The following is a 25358-nucleotide window of genomic DNA, read 5'->3' as shown; positions in this document are numbered from 1 at the left end:
CTTAGGGTTTGAAGATTTGAGTTGTTATTGCAATATAACATCAAAAGGTATGTGATCTATCTTTCTATGTGAATTTTGAAAAATACTAGGAGCATGCTAGGGTTCCTCATGTGTTCATAATTTTGTGTATCTAATAGTGAAAACATAGATCCAAAATCTAGGGTTGCAACCACACATAGGATTGTTTGTTCTAAACCCATCATAAGCAAGCTTCAAAGCTTGATATTTTGCTAAATATAAGTTATTAGTAAAATATTCGTAACTAAGTTGTCACTATTTTGATGGCTTAAAACTTAAGATATTGGGCTATTTTCACATCATACGTTACAATTATACATCTTCACTAATGATTATTTATAAAAATTAATATAAAGAATTTAGTCCAAAATAGTATACAAAACAGAATTTATGATAGAAAAATATGAATGTCATAATGTGCATATCATAAGTTTTTTTAAAGCATGAGTAGTAAGTTGTATGTCATAAAAGCTTAAAAGCGCGCGTCATAAAACTTCAGTCATAAATTTACATAAGTAATATCGTTTTCATTATTCATTAATGGAAGTTAAAGTTCGCGAAAATCCATTAAGGCTCTAGTGAGACACCGTCTTCACCGTACCTACCTTGCGTACACTTTAAGTCCTGCTTTATAACTAGAGTCTCCTGGAGGGAGAGCAAGACCGTTGTGTATATATCTATACGGGATTGACAACCCCATACCTCAACTGTTCGCTACAGTTAGACCGACAAGTCTAGAGTGAAAAAAGTGTACCAATTCCGACGCCTGAAGAAAGTTGTTCAGGCATATCAGTCATATCAAACATGGTTATAAGAACTCACTTAGGGATTAACAATACTAATTTGGTTTACGGGAAGCTTACACTTCACCGGTTTTATTCAAAATATAAAATTGCATATCATTTTTTAGTACACAGTCACTTACACTTCTGGTCTTAGGGTTAAGACTACCGTTTACTTATAAGAAAATATTAGATTTTCTAGGAACATACTCTTTACAATTACAAACAAAAGAAAACAAAGGCCATGCATGCATATATTCACAATTTTGGAACGGGACTTACAAACCCTTTTCATAGAAAATATCGGATTTTCTGGAGTCATACGAACTATTACAAACAAGGATGTTACAAATCTTTTTATACAAATATGCTTATGAACTCACCAACATTCAATGTTGATGATTTTCAAAATAACTTGTATTCTCAGGGAACCAATAAGTAGGTACCAAAGAACCAGATTTTTGCTGGATTTTGGAATTTCATACTTTATGTCACTTTTATGTAATTTCCTAAACAAATACAATATGTAAAAAATGTATGTTGATATCTTTTAATGTATGTTGTTTGGTTGCTACGTTTCATTCATATTCAATTGTTATGATACTATGTAATGACGTCATCCGCCCCCGAACGTTTTCATCGTCCTGGTTCGGGGGTGTGACACCCTCTGACTTTAGTAAATAACACATTTACCTCAAACTGCCACAAACTGAATAAAACGAACAAGAAACATCTTGTTGGGGTATAATTAAATTCTAAATTGTATTTGTAGTAGAACCAAAACCAAAGGACTATAATCACATTTTAAATCATCATCATCATCATACAAAGGTGATAAATTAATAATAAGCAGTGAAACCATGGCAACGAAAGTGATTGTAAGATTATGATGAGATCATAACATTCACATGGTTATGTGGTATTTTGTGGAACTCACTAAGTTTTATGCTTATTCTTTTTAATTTTAAATGGTTTCAAGTTGTTCTGGCAACAAAGGAAAGGGTAATATTAGATTGCATCACATCCATGGACATGTTTTGAAGATTTCCGCTTATTTGATTTCTTTATCTTATTATTACTTTGGTTTTTTGTTATGGTAATAATGCGAAGTCAATGACCAAACTAAAGAGATTCTATTAATTTTGTAATAATGTTTATAATTATATTAAGATTTATATCAGAGGTATGGTATTTGATTGTGAGCCTAATGTTGAATTCTGTTATATTGATCTTGTTATGATGCTTAAAGTTACATTTAGATCCATTGTTTGGTCATGATTACGATGATCAAGTCTACAACTCAAATTTCTCATCAGTCCATAGACACACACATGTCTTATAGGTCGATCGTTAACAAAATAAATCAGACATCTTTCATAGGTTTTTTGTGTGCATATATATGTTTATTTTTTGTGTTGATGCTTGCTATAAATAGTCTGTCCCCCTTGTTTGTTCAACCTTCTTTCTTCTTCCTGAGAGTACACTGATTTTGTGTTCAATCACTTTTGGTTGCAAAGTCAAGTTTAACCTTTTATTTCACTAATGGATATAAGAAGTGATTTGTACACATCATTTTCCTTAATACACAACAATTTAGATTTGGGATAATGACTTAAAAGAATAATATACTTTTTGATTTGTACACATGTGGTCATTGAGTTTTTTTTCGTCTATATTTACCCTTTGAAGTTGTTTAACTGTACACATTCAATCTTTATGACCAGCTACTCCAGGTAAGCTGGAAAAAATGACTTAATAGGGCAATGGATTTCTTAGTTTTGTACACATTTAGTCCTTAATTCTTTTTTTACACATTTAGTCATTAATTTTTTTGATGCAAAATAAGTTCTTGTTTTTCTACACATTTAGTACTTATGACTGGTTTTCTTTAGGTTTTTTTCATGACATCGTACATGGTACAATCGTCAATAAGGTATTCAGAGTTGTTGATGTTTATGACTACTGTGGTCTCGACTGTTTAGTTGCTTAGGTCTTGTGTTCGGAACGTCGTAACTTCTTCATAAAATCTCAGATTTTAACTATCTTCATATCCACACGTTCGTATTTGATTCCACTACAAAAATAATATTAAGGACTGAATGTGTACAAAGTATTAAGAACTAAATGTGTACAAAGTATCAAGGACTAAATGTGTACAAAGTGATAAATATATTACCCTATTAAGTAAAAAAATCATATTAAAGACTAAATGTATATAAAAAATAAATATATTACCCTATTAAGTCATTTTTCTGGTTTATCTGGAGTAGTCAGTCATAAAGTTATAAGGACTTAATACAATTAATCAAGTTGAAGGGTAAATATGTACGAAAAAGAAATGAGTAACCAAATGTGTATAAATCAAAAAGTATATTACAAGTCATTATCTCTTTAGATTCTCGATATTATATACTATAATTTTTTAAAATATAAATTATTATGTATAAAAAAAAATTATGTATAGAAATGGCTGGTCCATTGGTTTTTCAAACCCGGTGCGAGATAAAAAAAATAATGCCCATATGTTTGTATCGAATGATGTAAAAACATTTATATAACATAAAATTATTAAGCATAAGCATGTTAAATTTTTTTTAATTAATTAAATTCTATATTAATACAACATTACATTTATACCCTTCAATGGTAAATACACTGTCAATACATTTTCACCAATTGAAATCTACCTTACACTATCTACAATAACAAAACCGGTAATACTTATATGTTAATGAAGTTCATTTAACACTATATTAGTGAAGAGATGGTAGATACACTATTTTAGTTATTGTCTAAAATAATGAAAACTAAAATAATGAAAACTAAAATAACCAAAAACGATGAATGGTTTATAAAATTGTAAAAGTAGTTTTGAACTCCAAATATCCAAACGGTGAAGTACAACAGGTTTCATAATCACAACACATCCAAACAAATTACTTTAACTATTTTTAACATTGATAATCTTCAAAACAGAAATACAAAACTTAATATTTAAAACATCAAACTAATCAAATGAAAAACAATCATAAATATATATTAATCATTTACCAAGCGGCCATGAAATAAAAAATCCTTACAATTCGAACTCTAGTCTCCAAGAATCTGGCATACTCAGAGAGAAAAGTAAACCTGAATGAGAAGCCACATATGAAGTTAAAGACATGAACAGATGAACTCCATACCTTTATAAAATCAGAAATCAAAACACATAAAAATATCTCCAGCTTTCAAACAAAATTCGAACTTCAGAGTTTAGATAAAAATTAACTCAGATTAATTAGAGAGAATATCAAAAGATAAAATACGGCTTTTATAGATACCGAGAAATAAGAGTTAAGATTAATCAAATAGAAAAAATACCTCTAAAAGCTTGAAACAAACTTTGAACTCCAATTCCGAAGTCTAGAACTCTTGTCTTCACTCTTCACTCTTCAGACTAAAAAGTGTCGATAGTATCGGTGTAGCAGAACTTAAAAATCGGGATTTATTCACAGATTGTATCCAGAAATCAATTAAATGGAAGAAGGTATCAACTATTAAGGAATCGAATGGGTAACAAAACAGATTAAATTGGGGAGGGCATCAGGTATCGTCCATGGATGGTATACAAATGGGATGTAGAAATCGCCAAATCTAAACCAAAATTCAGAATTAAAGAGAGAATTAGAGAGATATCGTCTTATGGTTTTAGAAATTGAATGCTTGGTCTGTTAAAATACCAAATACGTTTGGAATGTGAGAGACTGGGTGTATAGCCGTCTTGAATAATTAGGAAGTTAGAGACATATACCAATTGGAAACTCGTCGTCTTTTACATCGTGATTATTGCATATATTCGTTTTTCAATGCATCAAATTGGTGATTTTAGTGTTCATGCCTTCGCTTTTCTGCCTCGATTGAAGAATTATCAATCGGAAGTTGGGAACTACTAATCAAACACTCCAACACCAATTAAATAATTAATGGGCTGAAGTTTACCTATATTATAAGAGATTAAGCTAAAATTATGCCCCTTCTTCCTTGTTGCCTTGGATCTTTGCCCAAGCCGCCCATGCATTGGGCCGGCCCTATGTATAGATATTTTTGTATTTTACCAACATTATTAAGTAACCTCTGGTTTTAGTTTTTGAGTCGTTTAATTATCCTTAGAATGACTCTCAATTCTCATTGAAGTATAGAGGTTTACATGCAAACTATAAGAATAAAATTAAAATAACAACCATTTATTCTTAGGAGGCTATTCAGCAAAACTATACTCACGACTTACTTATTTCTTTCATATAACCCTTTTATAATCCTTTGTCCTTTTATCTATAGTTAGAACTTGAACCAAAACTTTATTGTTCCTTTGTTCTAAACTCTATGATAACCGATAAGTATAAAGATGTCATAATGCAAATAATAATTTTTAATTTTACTAAGGTCAAGAATTAAGTTACTATCTTTTCAAATTGACCCCAAAGCTTCAATTTGATTGTACCGAAGACTATTTAGCTTTCCAAAACTTTCATTTATTAAGTTCCAACTCCTTATACACTAGTAAATATCACATTTGCTTCAAACTGCCCCAATTAAACGAAAAGGCAGCATCTTGTTGGGGCATAATTAAAAGTCCAAATTGTATTTGTAGTAGAACCAAATCCAAAGGACTAAAATCACACCTTAAATCATCATCATTAATTCATTATCATCATATAAAGGTGATAAATTAACTATAATCATGTGTAAGTAAAACAAGATGTAAAAACATCATCAATCCCCTTAAAACCCCCAATCTTCTCTTTTATTATTTACGGCGATGCTGTTCTTGCTGCTGTAGATTCACAAGCTTCGAATAAGGCCCATTTTCATTCTCAACAAGACTCGAATGTGTTCCTTTCTCCACTATCTTCCCATTCTGAATCACCGATATCTCATCGGCGTTCTTAATCGTTGACAACCGGTGCGCCACCACAATACTCGTTCTGTTCTTCATCAGCCGGTCTAAAGCTTGTTGAACCACTCGCTCCGATTCCACATCAAGAGCACTCGTCGCTTCATCCAGTAACAATATCGCCGGATTCTTCAACACTGCTCTTGCTATGGCCACCCTCTGTTTTTGCCCACCGGAAAGTTGAATCCCTCGCTCGCCGACCTTAGTCAGGTAGCCCTCCGGTAAGGCGCTTATGAAATTATGCGCGTTGGAAAGCTTAGCTGCTTCGATCACTTCGCTTTCTGAAGCTCCTTCTTTCCCGTAAAGTATGTTTTCGAAAATCGATGTTGCAAATAACGCCGGTTCTTGCTGGACTAATCCGATGTGTTTTCTTAGAGACTTTAATTTCAGCTTCTTGATGTCCTTTCCTGTTAGATTTCGAGATGATGTTATACAGATGAAAGGCAAGAATTCATGAAAGTTTTATAAACCCTAAAGCGTAAACCCTACCGTCAACCATGATCTTCCCGGAGGTCGGATCGTAGAACCGGAGAATCAAGGACAGAACGGAGCTCTTCCCGGAACCGCTTTGACCCACCAACGCCATGCTCTTCCCTGCTCGAACTCTGAGATCGAAATCCTTGAAAATCAAAATGTCAGGTCTTGAAGGGTAGCTGAAATTGACGCCTTTGAGCTCGATTGTCCCATCGACTCTTGCGAGTTCTTCTCCTACATCAGTCACGACTTGTGTTCTCCGGTCAAGAACTTCAAACACCGAAGCAACCATCTGGTTTCCCTTCAATAAATCCGGTGCCATAGCTAGCGTTTCGCCCATGGCCAACGCCGTCACAATTAGAATCATGAACGATTTCATCACCGATTTGAATCCCGATAAACCCTTTTCCATTAAAACAGAACCATACCATAATGCGAGACCATAAGATGAAAAAATAAAGAATTGGGAAACACCGTAGAATAATCCGGCGATCTGCCCACGATTAAACGACTGTTTTGAAGGTCCGACGAGCTCTCTGGAGTAAAGATCGAGCACTTTATTTTCAGAACAAAAAGCTGCAACTGTTCTTATGTTGCTCACAGCCTCTCCAGCAAGCATATTAGCTTTCAAATAAGATTTGTTTAAATCACCACCATACCCTTTCATGAACATTTTCTGAAAGAAAACAAAACACAATCAGAAATCTTTCAAGAAACAGAAGGCCAAAGAGATGAAAAAAAAAACCTCACCTCGCTTATGTGACCACTGATTATCAAAGGGTACATTGCCATTACAACAAGTGTAAGCCTCCAATTCAAAATGAACGCAATCACAAACGAAGTCATAATTAACCCAAAATTCTGTATCAAAATCGTTGATCGATCAACCACCACTGTTCTTAGTAATGTTGCATCACTTTCTAAACGGGAAGCAAGCATCGAGCTTGTGTTATTCGTGTCATCGAACCACCCAATCTCGTTTCTTAAAATAGCTGCAAAAATTCAAGATTATAAATCAATCTACAATCCAAGGTATTTTCAGTTCTTGATGTAAAATGGTGTGTGATTATATTTTACCTGAAAACATTTTTTGGCGAACACGAAGAGTGAGCCTTTCTGCCACGATCCCGAAACATAAATGAGTGATGGCATAAACAGTTATACTTATGCCAGCACCACAACAAAATAGAATGGCAATCTTTTTGACCTCATGTTGTGTGGTTTCCCAATCCATGTAATAAGCCACAAGCGCTTGACTTATCCCGAGAGCAAAAAGAGGCATCGTGGACCCTGATATTAGGGCGCCTATTGTACCCGTTAACCCGTAAATCCAATCTGGTTTGATCATCGTGTATAGTCTTTTTGCTGAAATATGTGTCGGCTTCGTGTATTCAACCCCTTCAACACCAAGTTTCCCAACTGATTCACGATCCGAATGAAAACTAGCTCCTAGACTCCTCGTAGTTGTCCGTGATAGCTCACGAGAGAACCTAATGCTACAAAAAAAAAAAAAAAACAATTTTGGTTAATTTAAGGTTAATATGGTTGGTGCAAGTCATCCGATATTATTAAATGGCTAACCTGGAAGGTCTTCCCATGGAGGGAGCGCGAGATGGGCCTCCATGCAAGGAAGCAGCTCCTTGAAGTTGCACAAGCGATGAATACGCGCTATTGGGTTGGGCCATGAGTTCCTCATGGCTTCCGGTTTCCACAATCTTCCCATTTTGAACCACGGCTATCGTATCTGCGTTTCTAATGGTGGAAAGCCGATGGGCGACCACAACAGTTGTCCGTCCCACCATCACGCGATCGAGCGCCTCTTGCACGCTCTTTTCAGACTCAGTGTCAAGGGCGCTGGTCGCTTCATCTAACAAAAGGATCGAAGGGTTCTTCACAATCGCACGTGAAATCGCAATCCGTTGTTTTTGTCCCCCGGACAGTTGAATCCCGCGTTCGCCCACTTGCGTCTCAAATCTCTCCGGAAGATTGTTAATAAACGTGATTGCTTCAGATAACTTTGCAGCGTGTGTGATCTCTTCATAAGTAGCCGAATCCTTTCCGTATAATATATTTTCTTTTATGGTTGTGGCAAACAGAGCGGGCTCTTGGTTCACGAGCCCGATCTGATGCCTCAACCATTTGATGTCAAGCTCACAGATGTCATGCCCGTCTAACAAGACCCGACCCGAGAGCGGCTCGTAGAACCGTTCTATCAACGATATAACCGTGCTCTTTCCCGAACCGCTTCCGCCAACGAGGGCCACAATCTTTCCGGAAGGAATATCGAGACGAAGCTTGTCAAAGATCATAACATCTAGTCTTGAAGGGTAACTAAACCGCACGTCATCAAACCTTATGTGTCCATCTAACTTAGCCAATGTCCGTCCCGTGTTTGAACTCGTTTTTGTCACTGTCGTCCTCTCGATCATTTCAAAAATTGGGTACGCTGCTGATTTCGCCCTTATGAATGCACTAATGTCTGGTGCAGCCTGACCAAGTGACCTACACAAATTGGTACAATGACATCAATATCTGTATCAGTATTAATATCAATATCAATGTCAATGTCAGTATCAGTATCAGTATATCAGTGAATATGGACTTACAAGCCAGCGATAACGACATTGAGCATGGTGGTGAAGGAATCGCCGCCATTGGCGATGTTTTTGTGGACCACGATACTCGTGTACCAGACGAGCAAGGCCCAAGAGAGGAAGAGGACGAAATGCAAGGTGCCAAGTCCCAGGCCTTTGGCGAGACCGGCTTTCCTGCCATATTTGTAAGTGTTTGAAAGGGCGGCGATGTATGAATTTACTGCCTTTTCTTCACCGGAAAATGCTTGCACTGTTCTTACATTTCCGATTACCTGAAATCAATTTATAAGTCATACTTAATTTGGAGTTTATGGTACTATTAAATTCTAAAATACATGCAATTTAAAAATTAGTAGGATTCTTTATAAAATGAAACTGTGGACCAAGTGTTGTTAAAATCTTGTGGAACCTAAATAAACTATTTGACGATAAAAGCAGATAGTTGGTGTTGTGACGAGTATATTTCACCTAATGGATTAATCAAATCAAATGTGACTTTTTGTTAACTTTTTTTTATTCATTTAATTATAGAACATGGGCTGAATTGAAATATCATCACTAACACCGTTAATACAATCTAACAGAACAGTATACATCATCGCATTTATAATCAAATTAATTGCATCTGTTAATATATTTATTTGGGATAAAAGGAAGAGAAACGCAATTTGACAAAAAGAACAATAACCCGATTAAAATGAGACAAAAAGCAAAGCAGTATACGAAAGTAGTATATAAATGAGTGTGAAAGAGAAAGATAGAAAGATAGAAAGATATTAGACCTCTTCAGCAATTTCACCAGCTTTGACGTATGATTTCCGGACTCTTGCAATAAGTCCAGTTGCCACGTAAGCATAGACACCACCAGCAATTGCAATCGCAGGTACAATTGACAAAGTCACCAGACTTATCTGCCACACCCTAACGAACCCTATTATGAATCCTGATAGAAATCTGCTGATGTAGTGCATGAAGTTCCCCACCTAGTTTGTAACAAACCAAATTCTTGATTATTTACTTTACTTCATTAAAATTATATTTAACACATTCTGTATTTTATTTTTTTGGTATAAATTGATATAGTACAATATGTGAACACACATCCAATAATCAACAATACAATTGTCAGACAAGATAATGAAACAGTTGTCGTGTTGTTTGCTCTTAAATACTCTACATGATCCCAACGCTCCTTTAACAAAATAGTTGAATCCTTATCCTATACACGGCACTTGTGATTAGTTTGTCAAAAATAGTAGGCAAATAGAAAAAAACTAATATATTTTTGGCGGTTTTTAAATTTAATCATTATATTTCAGTATTTTCAATTTATACACCCAATTTTAATAAAAAAATTTAGGCGAAATCGTAATAATTAATGTAGTTCGGCATTGAAAAAGGTTTTCTTTTTAAAAAAAATCCTGGTGAGTTTTTTTTTTTTTTTTTAGAAAAAAAAGCTATTGTTTCAGTTTCCGATAATGAATGTAAAATACAATCGGAAGAATATTCACTTGTTAGTTCATAACTATTTTAGAAAAAAATGGTTAAACAGAACAAATAAGAATAATAGTGTTTTTAATAAAATTCGAAGTTTTTATATGGTGTTTAAAAAAAACAAAACAAACTCCATGCAATTTTACACAAACGATACTATTGGGATGGTAAAACTAAAATAAGAACAAAAAACAATATTTTTTTATGGAATTTGTTCTTTTTTTTTTTCTATGTTGATCCCTTTGAGCTAAATGTTGTCAAAGTTTTAAATTGATGACAATAAATTTTTTGTCAAAGTTTAATGGGTTTAATGAATTTTTTGACACTAAATATTCACTAAAACCACTAAATTTTAACCAAAATTTATATTGCAAGCACTTCAACCATTAGATACCTCGTTAGTAAATATCCATCGGGTTTTTGGTTATAACCGCAGGTATCAGATATCGCTTTTATTATGTAAAACCCGATAATAATCACATTTAAAAAAAAGTGTAACATTTTTAATTTCCAATGACATCAACAAGGTTAATCTTATAACAAATGTTAGTAACATATAATCATTCCCTTATAAGGTTTATAATATTAAAATTTTATGATAAATTAATCAAGATAATAACATAATTAAATATTAAAAACAATATCAATATTTTCCATTTTCAAAAGTAAAAGTAAATAGTAAGTACATAGCAAACTTTCTATTTATAAGATATATCGCGTGTATTCTTAGAGTATAATTTCAAAAAATATATATTTAATAATAAAATTATAAATATTATAAAAACGTAAATGGTAAGGCGATAGATAAATGGGGATCCGAGTATGAGATAATTCGCGGTTATAAAGATAATAAACCCGTAATTATTTTTAGAAAAAATCTTATACCCAATTTTATAACCATTACGGCATTCCCAAGCCCAAAAGTTTCTGGCTCAGTTTTTTTAATCGGGTCAAATGTATTTATCATTCATCCCAAAGTAACCTGGTTAAACTAAAAAATGACCAAAATAGTGTTTATATATTTTGTCAGAAATAATATTAAATAACATGAGAAAATGAACATTCCTTGGGATTTGTAACACTCTTATCGAGTTTTTGTGATCTTGTAAAATGACAAAAGTGTCCTTATCGAATAAAATCGGGATATGAGAAAATAAATGGAAGTACTTTGTGTATTTTATTTGATAAAAAAGTAAGAATTGGTCTTGTGAGAACGGGGAAGTAAGAGAACATAATAAGTGCAATGCATGGGCATTAGAGGATTTCGTACTCCCCAGCCTGCCCAACAAGATTACAAACTCATTAATTACAAACCGCCCCCCAATAAATGTGGCATTTATATATCACCCCCCAGAATTCAGTTGAACATAATTAACACCGCCTCTCACACTCTCACTCTATGATTTATTTCTTTAATTCTTTTCAATAATCTTTAAAAAAAAAAATCCATAATTACCATTTTAGTTAAAATGACTTGAAAATATTGTACTAAAACGATAAATAACTGCACAATGCAAAAACCGGTGTTGAATAAGAATCAGAAAGTTACAAGTTTGATATCATACTTGACAAAAGAGGCCAATTTCTTTTACCATTCTAGTGAATTAAAGAAAAGAACATTCATTTAAGTTTAGATAATACAATGATAATAAATATAAGTTGTAACAAAAGTCATAATAGCTAGCGTAATATATGGTTAAGGAGTTTTACATATTTATAGTAGGATAGAAAGTAGATTAAATGCACTGAGTAAAAAATGAACGTGCCATTTAAGATAATATTGATATATTTGTGAATGTACAGAGTCCCACTTTAATGTATAGATTTATGAGAAAATGAAAGCAAAATGGGTGGTTGAATATTAATTAGCACACCTACTCACTAACAAATTTATTGTTACAGCCAATGTTACTATCATTTTAAGGAATTTTAAAACAAATTATATATATATATATATATATATATATATATATATATATATATATATATATATATATATATACTTTGACATTATTAAAATAAATCGTTGACCTTACATACAACCAAAAAATTGTCAGACAAAATCGTATAAATATTTATTTTCAAGTTACATGTTTGTTCATTAACAGTGTGTACAAGGTGAAGAATGCATTAGGAAAGTTGATTCTGGTTTATATATATTTTTCTAAATATTAACTTTTCAGGCATAATTTATAATACCTTTATATAAGAAAAATTAAATATTTATATAATCATTAGTCACAAATATATTCATTTTTCAAGTTATCTGGTCTCTGTCCATTAACTGTGGGTACAAGGTATTTAGGAAAACTGATTGTGGTTTATAAACGTTCTAGTTTCTGTCTTTTCCGAAATAATAAAGATTGGTATGCCATAGATTTTTATTAGATTATACATCAAATCACATGTCTAATATTAATATCAACACAGCTTTTTTTTTTTGGTGAAGAAAAAAAAAAGATAAATCAAGATTAGAATTGGGTAAATTAATTTGTACCTTCTCAGAAATAGCGTCTTGAACAACAATAATATCACTAGTAATTGCAGAAATGACTTCGCCTGTTGAAGCTTCTGTGTCAAAAAGACTAATATCTTGACTTAACATCGATTTCAAATACGCCATTCTCATTTTTGCTGCTTGTCTTTCTCCGCTATGCATCCAACAAGCCACCTCTACACACACAAAAACACACACTTACTATATATGTTAAGATCAATAAATAATTATTAATTACTAATATTAAATAATTGAATTGTTCCCATGATTAGAAAATCTAATCATGAACTGATCAGTTCTATCAAATCTCAAGCGACTTTTTTACGTTTTTTTTCATCAAAATTCATCAAGAAAAATAAAATATATACAATGGATAGAAACTTACCAGTCCAAGAAGAAAAGAGTATTACCACACTAAGATACACAAAATCCAACGAATACTGCAACAAAATTAAAAAAAATAAACAAAAGGTGATCATCATTTTCATAGAATTTATTTCACCAACAAAAATTCTTTAGAAATTAAAATATCAAGAAACCCCATCATTAAACAATATAAAAAATTCCACCTTTGCAACTTTATGAGAAGCTTCTTTGGGAAATAGATAAGCAAGTCCGATGATGTTGATCAACTTGCCGAAAAAGATGAAGAAAACAGGCACCGATGCACCGTGAATGCATGCTCCGAGGGACCCAAAAAACATAAGGAAGTAATCATAAGAATCGGCAAATGCGAACAGTTTTAGCATTGGAACTGTTTTGGGTTTTAGGGTTTCACGTTTCTTGTCATCATTGGTGTCAACGCCACCGCCGTCGACGGAGAGTGAACTGGGATTGCTGCTCATTTTGGTTAAAAGAACAAGTGGAGGAGAGGGTTAATGAAGCGGAATATTGGTGGTGGTGGTGGTGGTGGCGGTGGGGCTACATAAGGTTGAGAAAAATTGGTTCGGTGGTTTAAGGGTATTTAATGCAAAGCAAAAGTAAACCAGCCAGAGTGTGTTGACTCATGACATCGGGTATTTATGAAATCATCATGTATATGTAGAGAAAATATAGGTCACAAAATGTAAGTAATTTAATGCATAAATTTTTTTCCACTATATTATTTAATTCCAAATGATATTCAATTTTCCAATGTGGATATTAATTCAATAAGTTTAATTCTAACTCCAAACAACTAACAAATATTTTTGAAACGGTCAATTTTTTGTATTAATAGAAGAATAAACTGAGATACAACACAAATGACTATATACTGAAATAATTTGAGAAAACAACAGTTGACTATGATTCAGACTAGCTTGCAAAATGTAAAAGATCTATATTAAACGTCCTTTGAGCTTCGCCAAAACTACTAAATGAAATACTATGATTTGATGATCACTGAAGATATGCAAATTGAAATTGTTGATCTTCATAATGAATATAAATCCGAATAAGCAACATGGGATATCTATCCCTACACCCCCTTGACCTTCCCCAACTTAAGTATATTAGCTTGGTACGGGTCTAATAAAACATGTAGAAAAAGTTGCAGAAATTGATCAATGTATGGACGGGGTGGCGACAAAGGACGAAATCGAGTATACCTGTATATGGTTGTTTTATTGAAAGATCGGGAGATATTGAAAATTTTGAAGCAATGGACTTAGCTCAAAACACCAAAATTCAATGGAGAATGAAAGGGGGATAGATGTCGTCAAATAGTTATTCGGGGAGTTATGGTTGATGAAGAGTGGCTCACGAATCGGTGTGATGTTGAAATGAGTTCTTATTGGATTTTTTTCGTAAAAAATTAGTGAGATTGACTATAATCAACACATGTCGGAACATAATTCGTTTCTTGAAATTCCTTTTACGGATGATTAAAATGTAACACCCAGTTTCAGGGGGCATTTTTTCTAAAGTAAATTAGATTTTTTAGTTAAATCACATAAATTAACAAACAATTAAGTTAGAACCCTTTTCTTATAAAGATGAATCATAATAATAGTTTAAGTGATAGTTGGAGAAGTTAAAGATCAAAAGTATGATATTTTGAAGGCAATGACTAAAAGTATCAAAATAGCGAAATTATGTTTGTCTAAAGGTTTGAGTCATTCTATCAACACTTGGACCATATGAGCATATGAATCGTTGAATCGGACCGGACCAAAAAAAAAATTGGATTAGACCGAACCGAAAATACATATAGCTAGGCCGCTTTTCGATTTTAATTGTTAACAAAAATTGGTTTTCGGATTTGTACCAGACGGTACCCAGAATATGTGTTTTTACCGGAATTCGACGTTTGAGTTATTGAAGAGGGCTTTCAACTTAAAAGATGTGTTTTTCGAATATGAAGTTAAAGGTAAAATATTTTTTCGTTATAACTTGTTGTATTTTAATAATTTTTTCTTACTGAAAGCTCATACTTGAACCACCACCTTGCACCAAGCTTCTATTCCTTCAATGAGCTTCAAACACACTCACCACAAACCCACAACACACAATGGGCTCTAGGGTTTTGAGATTAGGGTTAGGGGCTATGGAGGCCGGGAATGAGGCCACCACCTGGAACTTAATGTGTTTAAATAGGGTGCAAAACCCCAAAATTAGGGTTTCCTTCTGAGTGACCAACTCGCCGAGTTGAGGCTCTTCAACTTGTCGAGTTGCCTCGTTAATCTTCGTGGTCAAGCCAACTTCTACTCGCCGAGTTGGCTCCTCCAACTCGTCGAGTTCAACTCCAAAATCGGTTTAATAACCTTCTAGATTCTGGGTGTTACACCTTAAATTCTTCTGTATACCCGATTTCGTTGAGGAATGTCTGGACTTTCTATCTAGTAGATACGTGAAGAACTAGTCTCTCTAGACTTTCTTCTGACATAAGAGGAACAATTTCTCTTCCAGTGTCTAGTTTCTCAAAATAAACAAGATCCATCTATGTGAGACTTCTTGGATTTCTTAGGCTTAAAAGTGTTTAGTTCATAAAACATGGGTCTTTTATCTCACATAATGTGACTCTTTTTAGCCTTGCATTATTCAATTCTTTGAACTAGTTTAAAATAAAACATCACTATATTTGTTGGAACATTTCGTGACCTGTTATATATATATATATATATATATATATATATATATATATATATATATATATATATCCAAGACTTCCTGGAAGTCAGGAATAACTGTTCCTAGTTTGATGTTAGAAACATTTTTAGCATCATAGTGATGCATTTACTATGTATCCTGCTTAGGTTTATTGCTTAATGCAAGTTGTTTAAGATTAGTACATTTAAGTGTATAGAATTTAAGATCTCTTATGAGATTGTCTCTCAAGACGTGAACTTATTCATTGAAGTTATATCTATCTAATGTTATTGTCTTCCAATTCATTTTTAAAATGACAATTCATGGTAATGAGAATGTATTTTCTATATATATATATATACACACACACACACACACACACACACACAATTAATTTTAACAAAATTCATTTTGCATTTTCAATACTTAATATTTAATAATTAATAATTAATACACTTTTAGTTTCTAAAAACATTAATTATCAAAGTCAAAGATCCAAGTTGCACAACAAAAAAATGGTTAGGTGACCTTTATCCCATTCATCTGAATCTAACCTGGTAGATATCAGTTATCAATAATTCATTACTATATTTTCCTAGATTTATGGGATCGCTAATAACAAATTTAATTAGACATGTTTTGATCTCATTTATGTCTTAGATTTCTTTTGCTTAGGTGACCTTTATCACAAAAGATTTCTGATTAAATGATCCAATTTGAAAAAACTTGTGTAATCGGCCTATAACTTAGTTATAGAAATCATGAAAACAGTCCGACCATCAAAAGATAATACTAAGCGGTTAGGTGACCTTTATACTACTAGTGTACCAAGAGATGTGCGAGTGTTCTTTAAAAATGATTGTATAGATTTGAGGTTTGTAAGGGGTCTTTTATGTTTTATAATTCTAGTTTTCAAAACATATTATATCATCTTTATTACATGCATATAATAAACAATGGTACCAATTGTTAAAAAGGAAATCACTTTTAAAGTTCTATATAAAAAGCTAGTTTTTATATAATTTGACGCAGTTTAATTTTCAATTTAATAATCGGTATTAAGATTGAGTTTGAGTACGTTTGAACATTTTATATCTTTAATAAAACTTCCTTTTACTACTTAGATATTGGAGTTTGTATAAGTTACAAAAGCTACCAATTTTTAAACTTATAATTATATTATTCAAAATTTTTCGTTATTAACATTTTTATAAAACTAGTTTTTATTTTAAAATAATAACTTGTTACATCTTATGTCCACATTATAAATTTTGAAATTCAAATTTCATGTGATGTTTGTTTTGTTAAAAAATTATTTTATCATGCGAAAAAATTAATTTATCAACTACACATAATAATTGCATAAAATAAAGAATACAAGTATGCATAATAATGTAAAACAAGTCATAGTTCTAGTGACACTTTTATGAGAAAAGTTTCAAGTACTTTTCTAAGGGACATATTGCCTTGACAATCTCCTTTGTACCAATTTTTACAAGATTTTATAAAAGTTACAAAAACTTTTATAAAGCCTCATAAAATTATAGACATGCACCATGATCTTTAAAAGTGCATATGTTCTTCATCTTGTTACATTTTATATAAAATAAATTTAGTCTAAAATAATCTACTACATAAAATAATAAAGTTGAAAAAATTAGCTAACTTTTATTATGTACTTTATGAATAAAAGAATATTACAAACCATTTTAATAAATCATACAACAACAAAAACAATACAAAGGTCCATAACTTGTTTATTCACTTCAAAATAACATATACACATAAAACAACATTCTTTTCTAAGACAACTTTAAATGACAAAATATGCATGAAATTTTTTTCACATGAAATAACAATTATAAAGTTGTCATAGAAAATATGTATGAACTTGTTTTCTATCAAAAACAAGTTATCCATATTTTCCAAAAAAACAAGATTATTTAAATAATCAAAATTTCTAACCAAGCTTGCAAACCGGCTCTGATACCAGTTGTGGGATTTTATTAAAAAAAAATTAAAAAAATTAAGATCTTGGCAACGGAAGACTTTAAAATTTGAATAACATAAAACTAGTTTAAACCACCAAAAATCTTCTTGCAAAAAAATTGGAAAGAAAAACATCAACCGAAGAAGGAAGAATAAGAAAGATAACCTTTGTAGCATTTGAATCCTCAAGGGGAGGCTTGAATGTTGAGGTAGAATGAAAGTAGAACTTCACCTTTAGAAATCCACCAACAAGAACTCAACTTGATGTAGATGCTAGTTAAAAACTCTTAAGCACTTAAGCTTTAAGTGCATAACAAAAATACAACTTAAAGAGAGCAAAATGCAAGCAACTTTAAGTGTTTAACAAAAACTAAAGAGAATGAGGGAGAGCATGCAAGCTACGGTTTAACATCAAATAAATGAAGGGATGAAAACCTTCATAAAGCTAAAACATTACCCCAAGAGTTCCTAACACTTTCAATACTTCATACCTTATGGCCTACATATCTCTCATACCTCCTAAGTCATGCTTATTTTCTCTTATTATATTCAAAAGACCATGTCTTATTTCCTAGAAACCGTCTCATTTTTTTGTATAAAAAGAGATGAGAAGTTTATAAAATTCTTATAACTCTTTATAAGATATAAACTTTAACTTTTAGGTAAAAGACAAAAGAGTATTTCTAGTTTAAAATAATATACATGACTTAATAGATCATACCTTATGATATATTATGTTACTTTCCATTGAAAATTAATATTTCCATAAAATATATACGTTCCAATTAATTATAAGATTTTATGAGTATTTATTAAAATCAATTTCTAATAAATAATCAATTGTACTAAGTTGTTAGTACGACCCTTTAGGATCATATATTATCTAGCAATATCATTTTTTAATAACTCTTGGACATATAGATCTTTCACTTTGAGATCTTTCCATATCTCATGAGCAGTCTCTGCAAACATGATACTAGCATAAATCTCTTTCGAGACTGAATTGAGAATCCATGAGATAACGAGATTGTTATCGCACATCCACAAGTTATACGTGTTAACTTCAGATGAGCTCGACTTTTCTAAGGTTCCATCGACGAATCCAGTTTTATTCTTCACATATAGCGCAATTAACATCGCTTGACTCCATGAAGGATAATTTTCACCAACAAGAGGTTGAGAAACAAGAACACGTTCAAGATTGTCTGAATGATTAAGATAATAAGGATGTAGAAGATCATCAATAGTAGATACACTAGATGTAGAACTTTGTGATCCAAAACTCTGCGAGTTAGAACTCGAATTAGATCCATACATGATCTCAATGTGTTAGAAAAACAAAATTGTAAACAAAAACAATCTCGAATAACTAAATGAATGAATGAATGAATGAAGAAACATACTGATCTTCAAAATTTTGGAAGAACGAGCAAATTGAGCTTTGATACCATATTACATAGTAAAGATGAAATGGAGAAAATAGAATCTTCTCATTAAAGTGAATTAACACTGAGATCTAACCAAGCTAACTAAGAACTAAGATGCTAACTAGCATATTAGTAGAAAAACTAATTTACCAATGAACGGTTAACTTACAAAACTAACGGTAACAATTTTTCTAACAACGTCGAATGTATTTTGTTAAGAACCTAATTATCTTACAATATTTGTCATATATAATTCTTTTACAAAATTAATTACGTTTCAATTTATCCTAAATAAAGTATTGTAGTTGAGTATACAACGCTAATCCGAGTTCTAAGTATTGCAACGTTGCAATAAGTAATCTCATAAAATAAGTTTATCTTGCAAAAGCTATTAGTAACTACTTTATGATAAAAACAAAATATATGATCATCATGTAGCATTTCCTGATGTTATTTGGTCATTTTTATGGTTTGTACGGCCTGAGTTCTAAATCATTCATTATTTGGGGCACTTGATCGTGGATTCGTGGTCTCAACTCTCAGTCTCTCACACTCACTCTACAAATCACAAAAGGGCCACTTGGCCCAGTTCTGTTCTAATAATTAGTATCCTACAGTTCTACACGTCGACTCCTACCTTCGAAAAGGGTTAACTTTATAAATGGTCATATAGATTATAATTTTTTTTTTTATAATCTCGATTTGAGTGCAAATTTACCTATTTTTTTTTATAAACCAGCAAAAATAAATATATAATTTATTCCGAAACTAACATTTAATTCCACTTATGTTCACCATAAAACTTTAACCTTCGACTTCAAAGAAAGAAAACGCAATACCTAATACCGCCAGACTAAAAACATTTTTATATTTTTTCTTTGTCCTAATTTATTATAACATTATATTATTATAATGATAATATTTTAGTAATAAACCGATGGATGGATTTAGAATAGGAAAAAAAACACAAGTTGTTATTGACAATAATCAGACAAACTATGTATTTGGTACAAAACATTTTGGAGCTTTTAACTTTTAACTTTTGACAAAACGCTCTAATTTAAACAAAAAATTTTGTTTGGTAGTACGAACATTTAACTTTTAGATTAAACAAAACGTTCTAAATCTAAAAACTACTTCATGTAGTGTTTAACAAAACGCAACTGAGCTTTTGAAATCAATTTTCATAATTATATTTAAAAATATATTTATATATTTTCTTATATTTAATCAATTATTCTTTTATGTATTTTTATATGTTTCAAAAGCTTCCAAACACTCATATAACAAATAAAAGTTACAGATTCCCGCTACCAGCTACCCGCTGTCAGCCAACAACTAGTTTTGCTAAACACACACACACACACACACACACACACACATATATATATATATATATATATATATATATATATATATATATATATATATATTCTCCATAATTTCAATATATACGAACCCCACAAATTATTAAAAACCTATTTTATTAAATTTGCGACTAGCTAAACTTTAAAGTTTAAAGCCTTTTATTATTTAATTCATACGAAAAAACCTCTTATATTAGATTTCTTTTAATGTTAGAAAAGTTAATGTACATTTTAATGTAGGAATCCCACTATTATATACATCTTATTGAAGCAAAAAACCATATAAAATGTTTCAATAATGTGGAGGTTATCTAGGCACAAAACTAATATAAAGTTTTTTTCGGATTTGCAATATAGAATGGAATGCAATTAGGTAAATTGATATTAATTTTATGGCGAATATGGCAGAGTTTTTCATTTATCTTTAGTCACCGTCAATATATGTTTTATTTTATCTAATTTGTAATTAAAATAAAATATAAATACAAATCTTTTAGATTTATTGTGAATGATTCGTTGAACTCTATTGAGGAGCTGCATTACATCTGATGCAAGAAAACCGAAAATAACAAATGCTAAAGTTTATTTTGTCATCTTGTTAGCATAGCTTGTAGAATAGCTTATTGTAATTTATCAGGTTGATAAAACTACAAAAATAAGTTATCTTAGATTATAAACTTATAAGTTAGTTTTTGATAAACTACAAAAATAGGTTATTTTATCTTATAAACCAACTTATAAGTTAGCTTTTGTCAAGCTTCTTTATGATAACTTTGGATAAGTTTATAGAGTTTTTTTTTTTTTTTTTTTTTTTTTTTTTTTTTTTTTTTTCAAGTATGCTTTTAATTGTATATACTTTTTTTTTATATATTTAAATATTCATTTATGTCATTTTACATTGCAATCTACCTTATAAGTCTTTACCAAAGACTATTAATTAATAAACTATCTTCTTAGCTATAACTAAGAGCATCCACAATGCATTGTTTAATGGATGAGTTGAATGAGATGACATATATAAATGTCATTTAATTGATTAAACTTCACCATTATAGGATGTCATATCAATTTATTAAACTCTAATAAGTTCAAGCTATTATGGATGCCCAATGACGGTTTTAGCAGGGTCCCAGTGTGACACCGACAACAACTACCTTTTCTGTCCGCAATGAAATTTTTTTCCATTTTGCGATTTTTTACATATTTTTCATGTATCGGCAACACCTATTGTTAGATTTTTATTTAATAAAATCCGGTTTCACAAACGGTAAAAATGACAACATACGCTTTAAAATTATTGAATAAAACTAAAATTATTTTACCCACCAATGATCTTTTGCAATAGTTAGAAAGATTAAAAAAACAACCATAGAAGAGAAATCATAACAACCTTTGAAGACTTTGATTCTCATGGGAGGTTGAAAGTTGATGAAGATGACATTAAACTCTAAATTAAGAGCTCTCTAGAAGTATCCACCAAACAAGAGTAAAACCATCAAAACATGCTAGTATACACTTGTATTAGTTGTTTATAATCCTTTGAAATATATACCAAATATATGTTCTAAGATGAAGAAACTAAGGGACACAAATCTAGCACCAATTTGCAAGAGAATAGAAGAGAAAGAGAGCTTGTAAAGCTCAAAATTTGGCAGCCTTATAAAGTCTTAATGTTCTCGGTTTTTCAGCTTCAAAAGTAGAGGTAGGAAGCTTCTAAGAACTAGTACCATTTACTTGCAAGACCACCCTTTTATAATCCATCCAATGTAGACAAAGGATGTTGATATATAGTAAAAGCATGGAGCACCTTTCTAACAAGTATGAGATAATATTAAACAAAGAAAAAGCAACCAAAGCCCATGCTTCTTAATTTTTGTCCACTATGGTCAAAGGGGCTAGTGATGGTGTGCTTCTTTCTTTATTCATGCCTATATATATATATATATATATATATATATATATATATATATATATATATATATATATATATATATATTTTAAACTACATTTTATATAAATAAACTCTAATTAGTTTATCAAGATATAAATATAACTTACAAATAATCATATTTTATGATATATTTCATAAGTTATTATTTCTCCAATAAATATTATTTCCATAAATAATAAATTCTCAATTAGCAAAATATTATTTTCATGAAATAATAATTTTCCAATTAAATAATAATTTCCAATTAAATGCAAGTGCTGATATATTTATTAATAATCAATTTATACTAATAAATAATCAATAAATGATAACTTGCTATAAGTTGTGACCCTATATGATTATACGTTATTAGCAATATCATTCTATAATGACTTTTGAACATACAAGATCTTTCATATATTTCATCACGACAACACCTACTATGTATTTTTGCGTCCGTCCTTATGGATGCCCTAACTTATCAACTACTAACTAAAATTTCAGTTAAAAATTAATTGTTCAACTAGTCTGTTAAACATAAAGGTGGACATTTTGGACATTTGGACCGGACCGGATAGAGAATAGGACCTGTTAAGCTTCAACATGTTCGGTGAAAGGTTCACCAAATTCTGTAAAGCAAGTCCGGTCCAAGAGTCGGTCTGGCCAACTCCGGTTCAAATATTCACTTTTACGTCTAAGAACCAGGAACAACATCTGGACCTGGTAAACCTCAACACATTTTATAAAATAGTTTCATTCCAAGAGCCAGTCCGATCCGATACAAATGCTCACCCCATTAAAGATGACTTAAATCTATTTAACGGTGCAATTAAAAGAAAAAAAATGATCTAAAAAGCGCTATTGGTTATGATTTTTGACATTAATCCTTTTACACGCACATTTTTTTCAATAAGCGCTATTGGTTATGATTTTTGACATTAATCTATTTAAGTTTTATGTTGACTATTTCACATGGCTTAGTTTGAGCCCTTTGAGCAAAATAAGAAAAATTCAAATGCCTTTCTTTACTCATAAGTCATCTTTCTTGTGATTGGAACCCATCAGTTGTACTCCAAACCCTCCCTAGTAGTCATCTATCTATATCTAATATTATAACATAAAGTTTCACGTTGATTTTTGTTATGTATTACTAATTGCTTTTAAAAACATTAATAAAAAAAAAAACTCAAATTTATATGCTTCATATATATGTGCACCTTTGGTTCTAAAAAATACATTTAATAAGCTAAAAATATAAAACAAAAATCTAAAAATTAAAGGAGAGCTTTAAATTTATTAAACTGATTGGCCGTACACCATAGCCATCGTGCTCTGTACAATTTCAGATTTCTCTCTTTCATCTAATACAATTCATTCCTATTGATAAAAGCATCGGAAGATCTAAAGTTATGATCAGGCTAATTAGATCAGATAATAATCATTCCGATTTTATTTTGAAGTAGTTATATTTTTCATATACTTAAACGTACATCGATGTTAGCAACTTAATCATCGTCAATCTATCTGCAACTGCATGAGGAGATCGAGATAGAGAAAATCTGAAATAAGATGGATTCGAACCTAGAACGCTGAAACCATCGGTTGTGATGCAGGAAGCAACGTCACCTTAGATCCAGATTCTTCTTCGTCATCTTCGTCTTCTTCTGCTTCCCACATGAATTGCGCGTATGATCCCATCACCATACTGCCATTTTGTAATTTCCAGATCGATCAAAGTTAGTTCATTACATTTATGAATTATTTCGTGTAAATCTGTTTCGATGATGAACGTAACGTACCAATCATCAGGAGATGCGCTAACAGCCTGATCGAAGTAAGATTTAGCTCGCTCTCCGTCTTTCTCTGTATCCCAAATTAGTTTACCATACAACGATAGAAGTTCTCCGTCTCCAGGACTCGCTAGTATCGCTCTTCCGTAGTACTCCTCCGCTTTAACACTGTCTCCTTCTACCTGAGCTTCCAAGAACACAAAAACTTAGTTAGTTATATAAGAACAGATTCACCAATTTAATTGTCGATTGAAAGAAGAATGAGAAGTACGTAAAAGGATCGAATTAATTATGTATACCTCGTGCAAGTATTTTCCATAGTTCCGTAGGATAAGAGGATCGTTAGGGTTCGACTTCAACATTTGAAGATAGTACTCACCGATTTTCTTCCGTTCGCGATCGGAAGAAGAACCTCCTGAACCGAAACCATCGCGATCTCGTCCACTTCCACTACCGACACCGGAAAACTGCGTCTCCTCCACTGAGATTCCACTTCCCGGTATCCAACTCATCCGATCAAAACATTTCTCCGCAAACTTCAACGTTCCAGTACTTCCAACTACATCCTCATCCGACAACGATTCCTCATCCACCTCCGGTAACATTTCCGGAAAAGTTTGCGATCCCGTACTGATTGACCTCAGTCTATTAATTTCCTTCGGCTCAGATATAGCTCTAGTGATTCTCCGACGACTGTTGTTGTTGTTAACCTCCAAACACAAACCCGAAAAATCCATCTTCTCACCACCGGAAAACGAATCGTGACGAAGAGGAACGGCGATTCTCGCTGAACCGGGCAACAGGGACGAGTGAATCGGTCCTGAACCGGTCCGGAAAAGTACACCCGTCATTTTTATCAAAATCAAAATTTCTAATATAAATATAAGATAGATAGTGATTGTGTTGTGTGTGAAGGGTTTATGAGGTTTGTATATATATGGATTCTAACAAGCGTTTAATAAACGGCGTCGGTTAGATTAGAGGACACGTG

General features: G+C 31.8%; 3 protein-coding genes and 1 long non-coding RNA gene across 4 annotated transcripts; all 4 read right to left on the bottom strand.

The window, feature by feature from the left end:
* Positions 1–3731: 3731 nt before the first annotated feature.
* On the bottom strand, positions 3732–4770 carry LOC145094308 (uncharacterized). Its single transcript, XR_013703274.1, has 3 exons — positions 4523–4770; positions 4164–4436; positions 3732–3932 (listed from the first exon to the last, which is right to left on the bottom strand). It is a non-coding gene; the product is annotated as an uncharacterized LOC145094308 (long non-coding RNA).
* A 680-nt stretch (positions 4771–5450) lies between these two features.
* LOC145091719 (ABC transporter B family member 2-like) lies at positions 5451–13823 on the bottom strand. The gene is made up of 10 exons (XM_079029496.1): positions 13365–13823; positions 13181–13235; positions 12796–12971; positions 9587–9787; positions 8817–9076; positions 7792–8712; positions 7288–7706; positions 6961–7202; positions 6226–6886; positions 5451–6143 (listed from the first exon to the last, which is right to left on the bottom strand). Exons 1-10 carry the CDS (start codon positions 13638–13640, stop codon positions 5590–5592), a joined length of 3765 nt encoding a protein of 1254 aa, XP_078885622.1. The 5' UTR covers positions 13641–13823; the 3' UTR covers positions 5451–5589.
* A 4909-nt stretch (positions 13824–18732) lies between these two features.
* LOC145095092 (uncharacterized) lies at positions 18733–19170 on the bottom strand. The gene has a single exon (XM_079033033.1). The coding sequence runs from the start codon at positions 19168–19170 to the stop codon at positions 18733–18735; it is 438 nt and encodes a 145-aa protein (XP_078889159.1).
* A 4675-nt stretch (positions 19171–23845) lies between these two features.
* Positions 23846–25277, bottom strand: LOC145091718 (Tetratricopeptide repeat (TPR)-like superfamily protein). The gene is made up of 3 exons (XM_079029495.1): positions 24667–25277; positions 24377–24549; positions 23846–24282 (listed from the first exon to the last, which is right to left on the bottom strand). Exons 1-3 carry the CDS (start codon positions 25216–25218, stop codon positions 24159–24161), a joined length of 849 nt encoding a protein of 282 aa, XP_078885621.1. The 5' UTR covers positions 25219–25277; the 3' UTR covers positions 23846–24158.
* Between the last annotated feature and the right edge of the window lie 81 nt (positions 25278–25358).

The sequence above is a fragment of the Lactuca serriola genome, chromosome 3, assembly GCF_051521515.1.
Source record: "Lactuca serriola cultivar US96UC23 chromosome 3, Lser_US96UC23_V15, whole genome shotgun sequence".
Taxonomy (NCBI): Eukaryota; Viridiplantae; Streptophyta; class Magnoliopsida; order Asterales; family Asteraceae; genus Lactuca; species Lactuca serriola.
The sequence above is the reverse complement of the archived record's forward strand: the minus strand, read 5'-3'. Positions and strand labels throughout refer to the sequence as shown.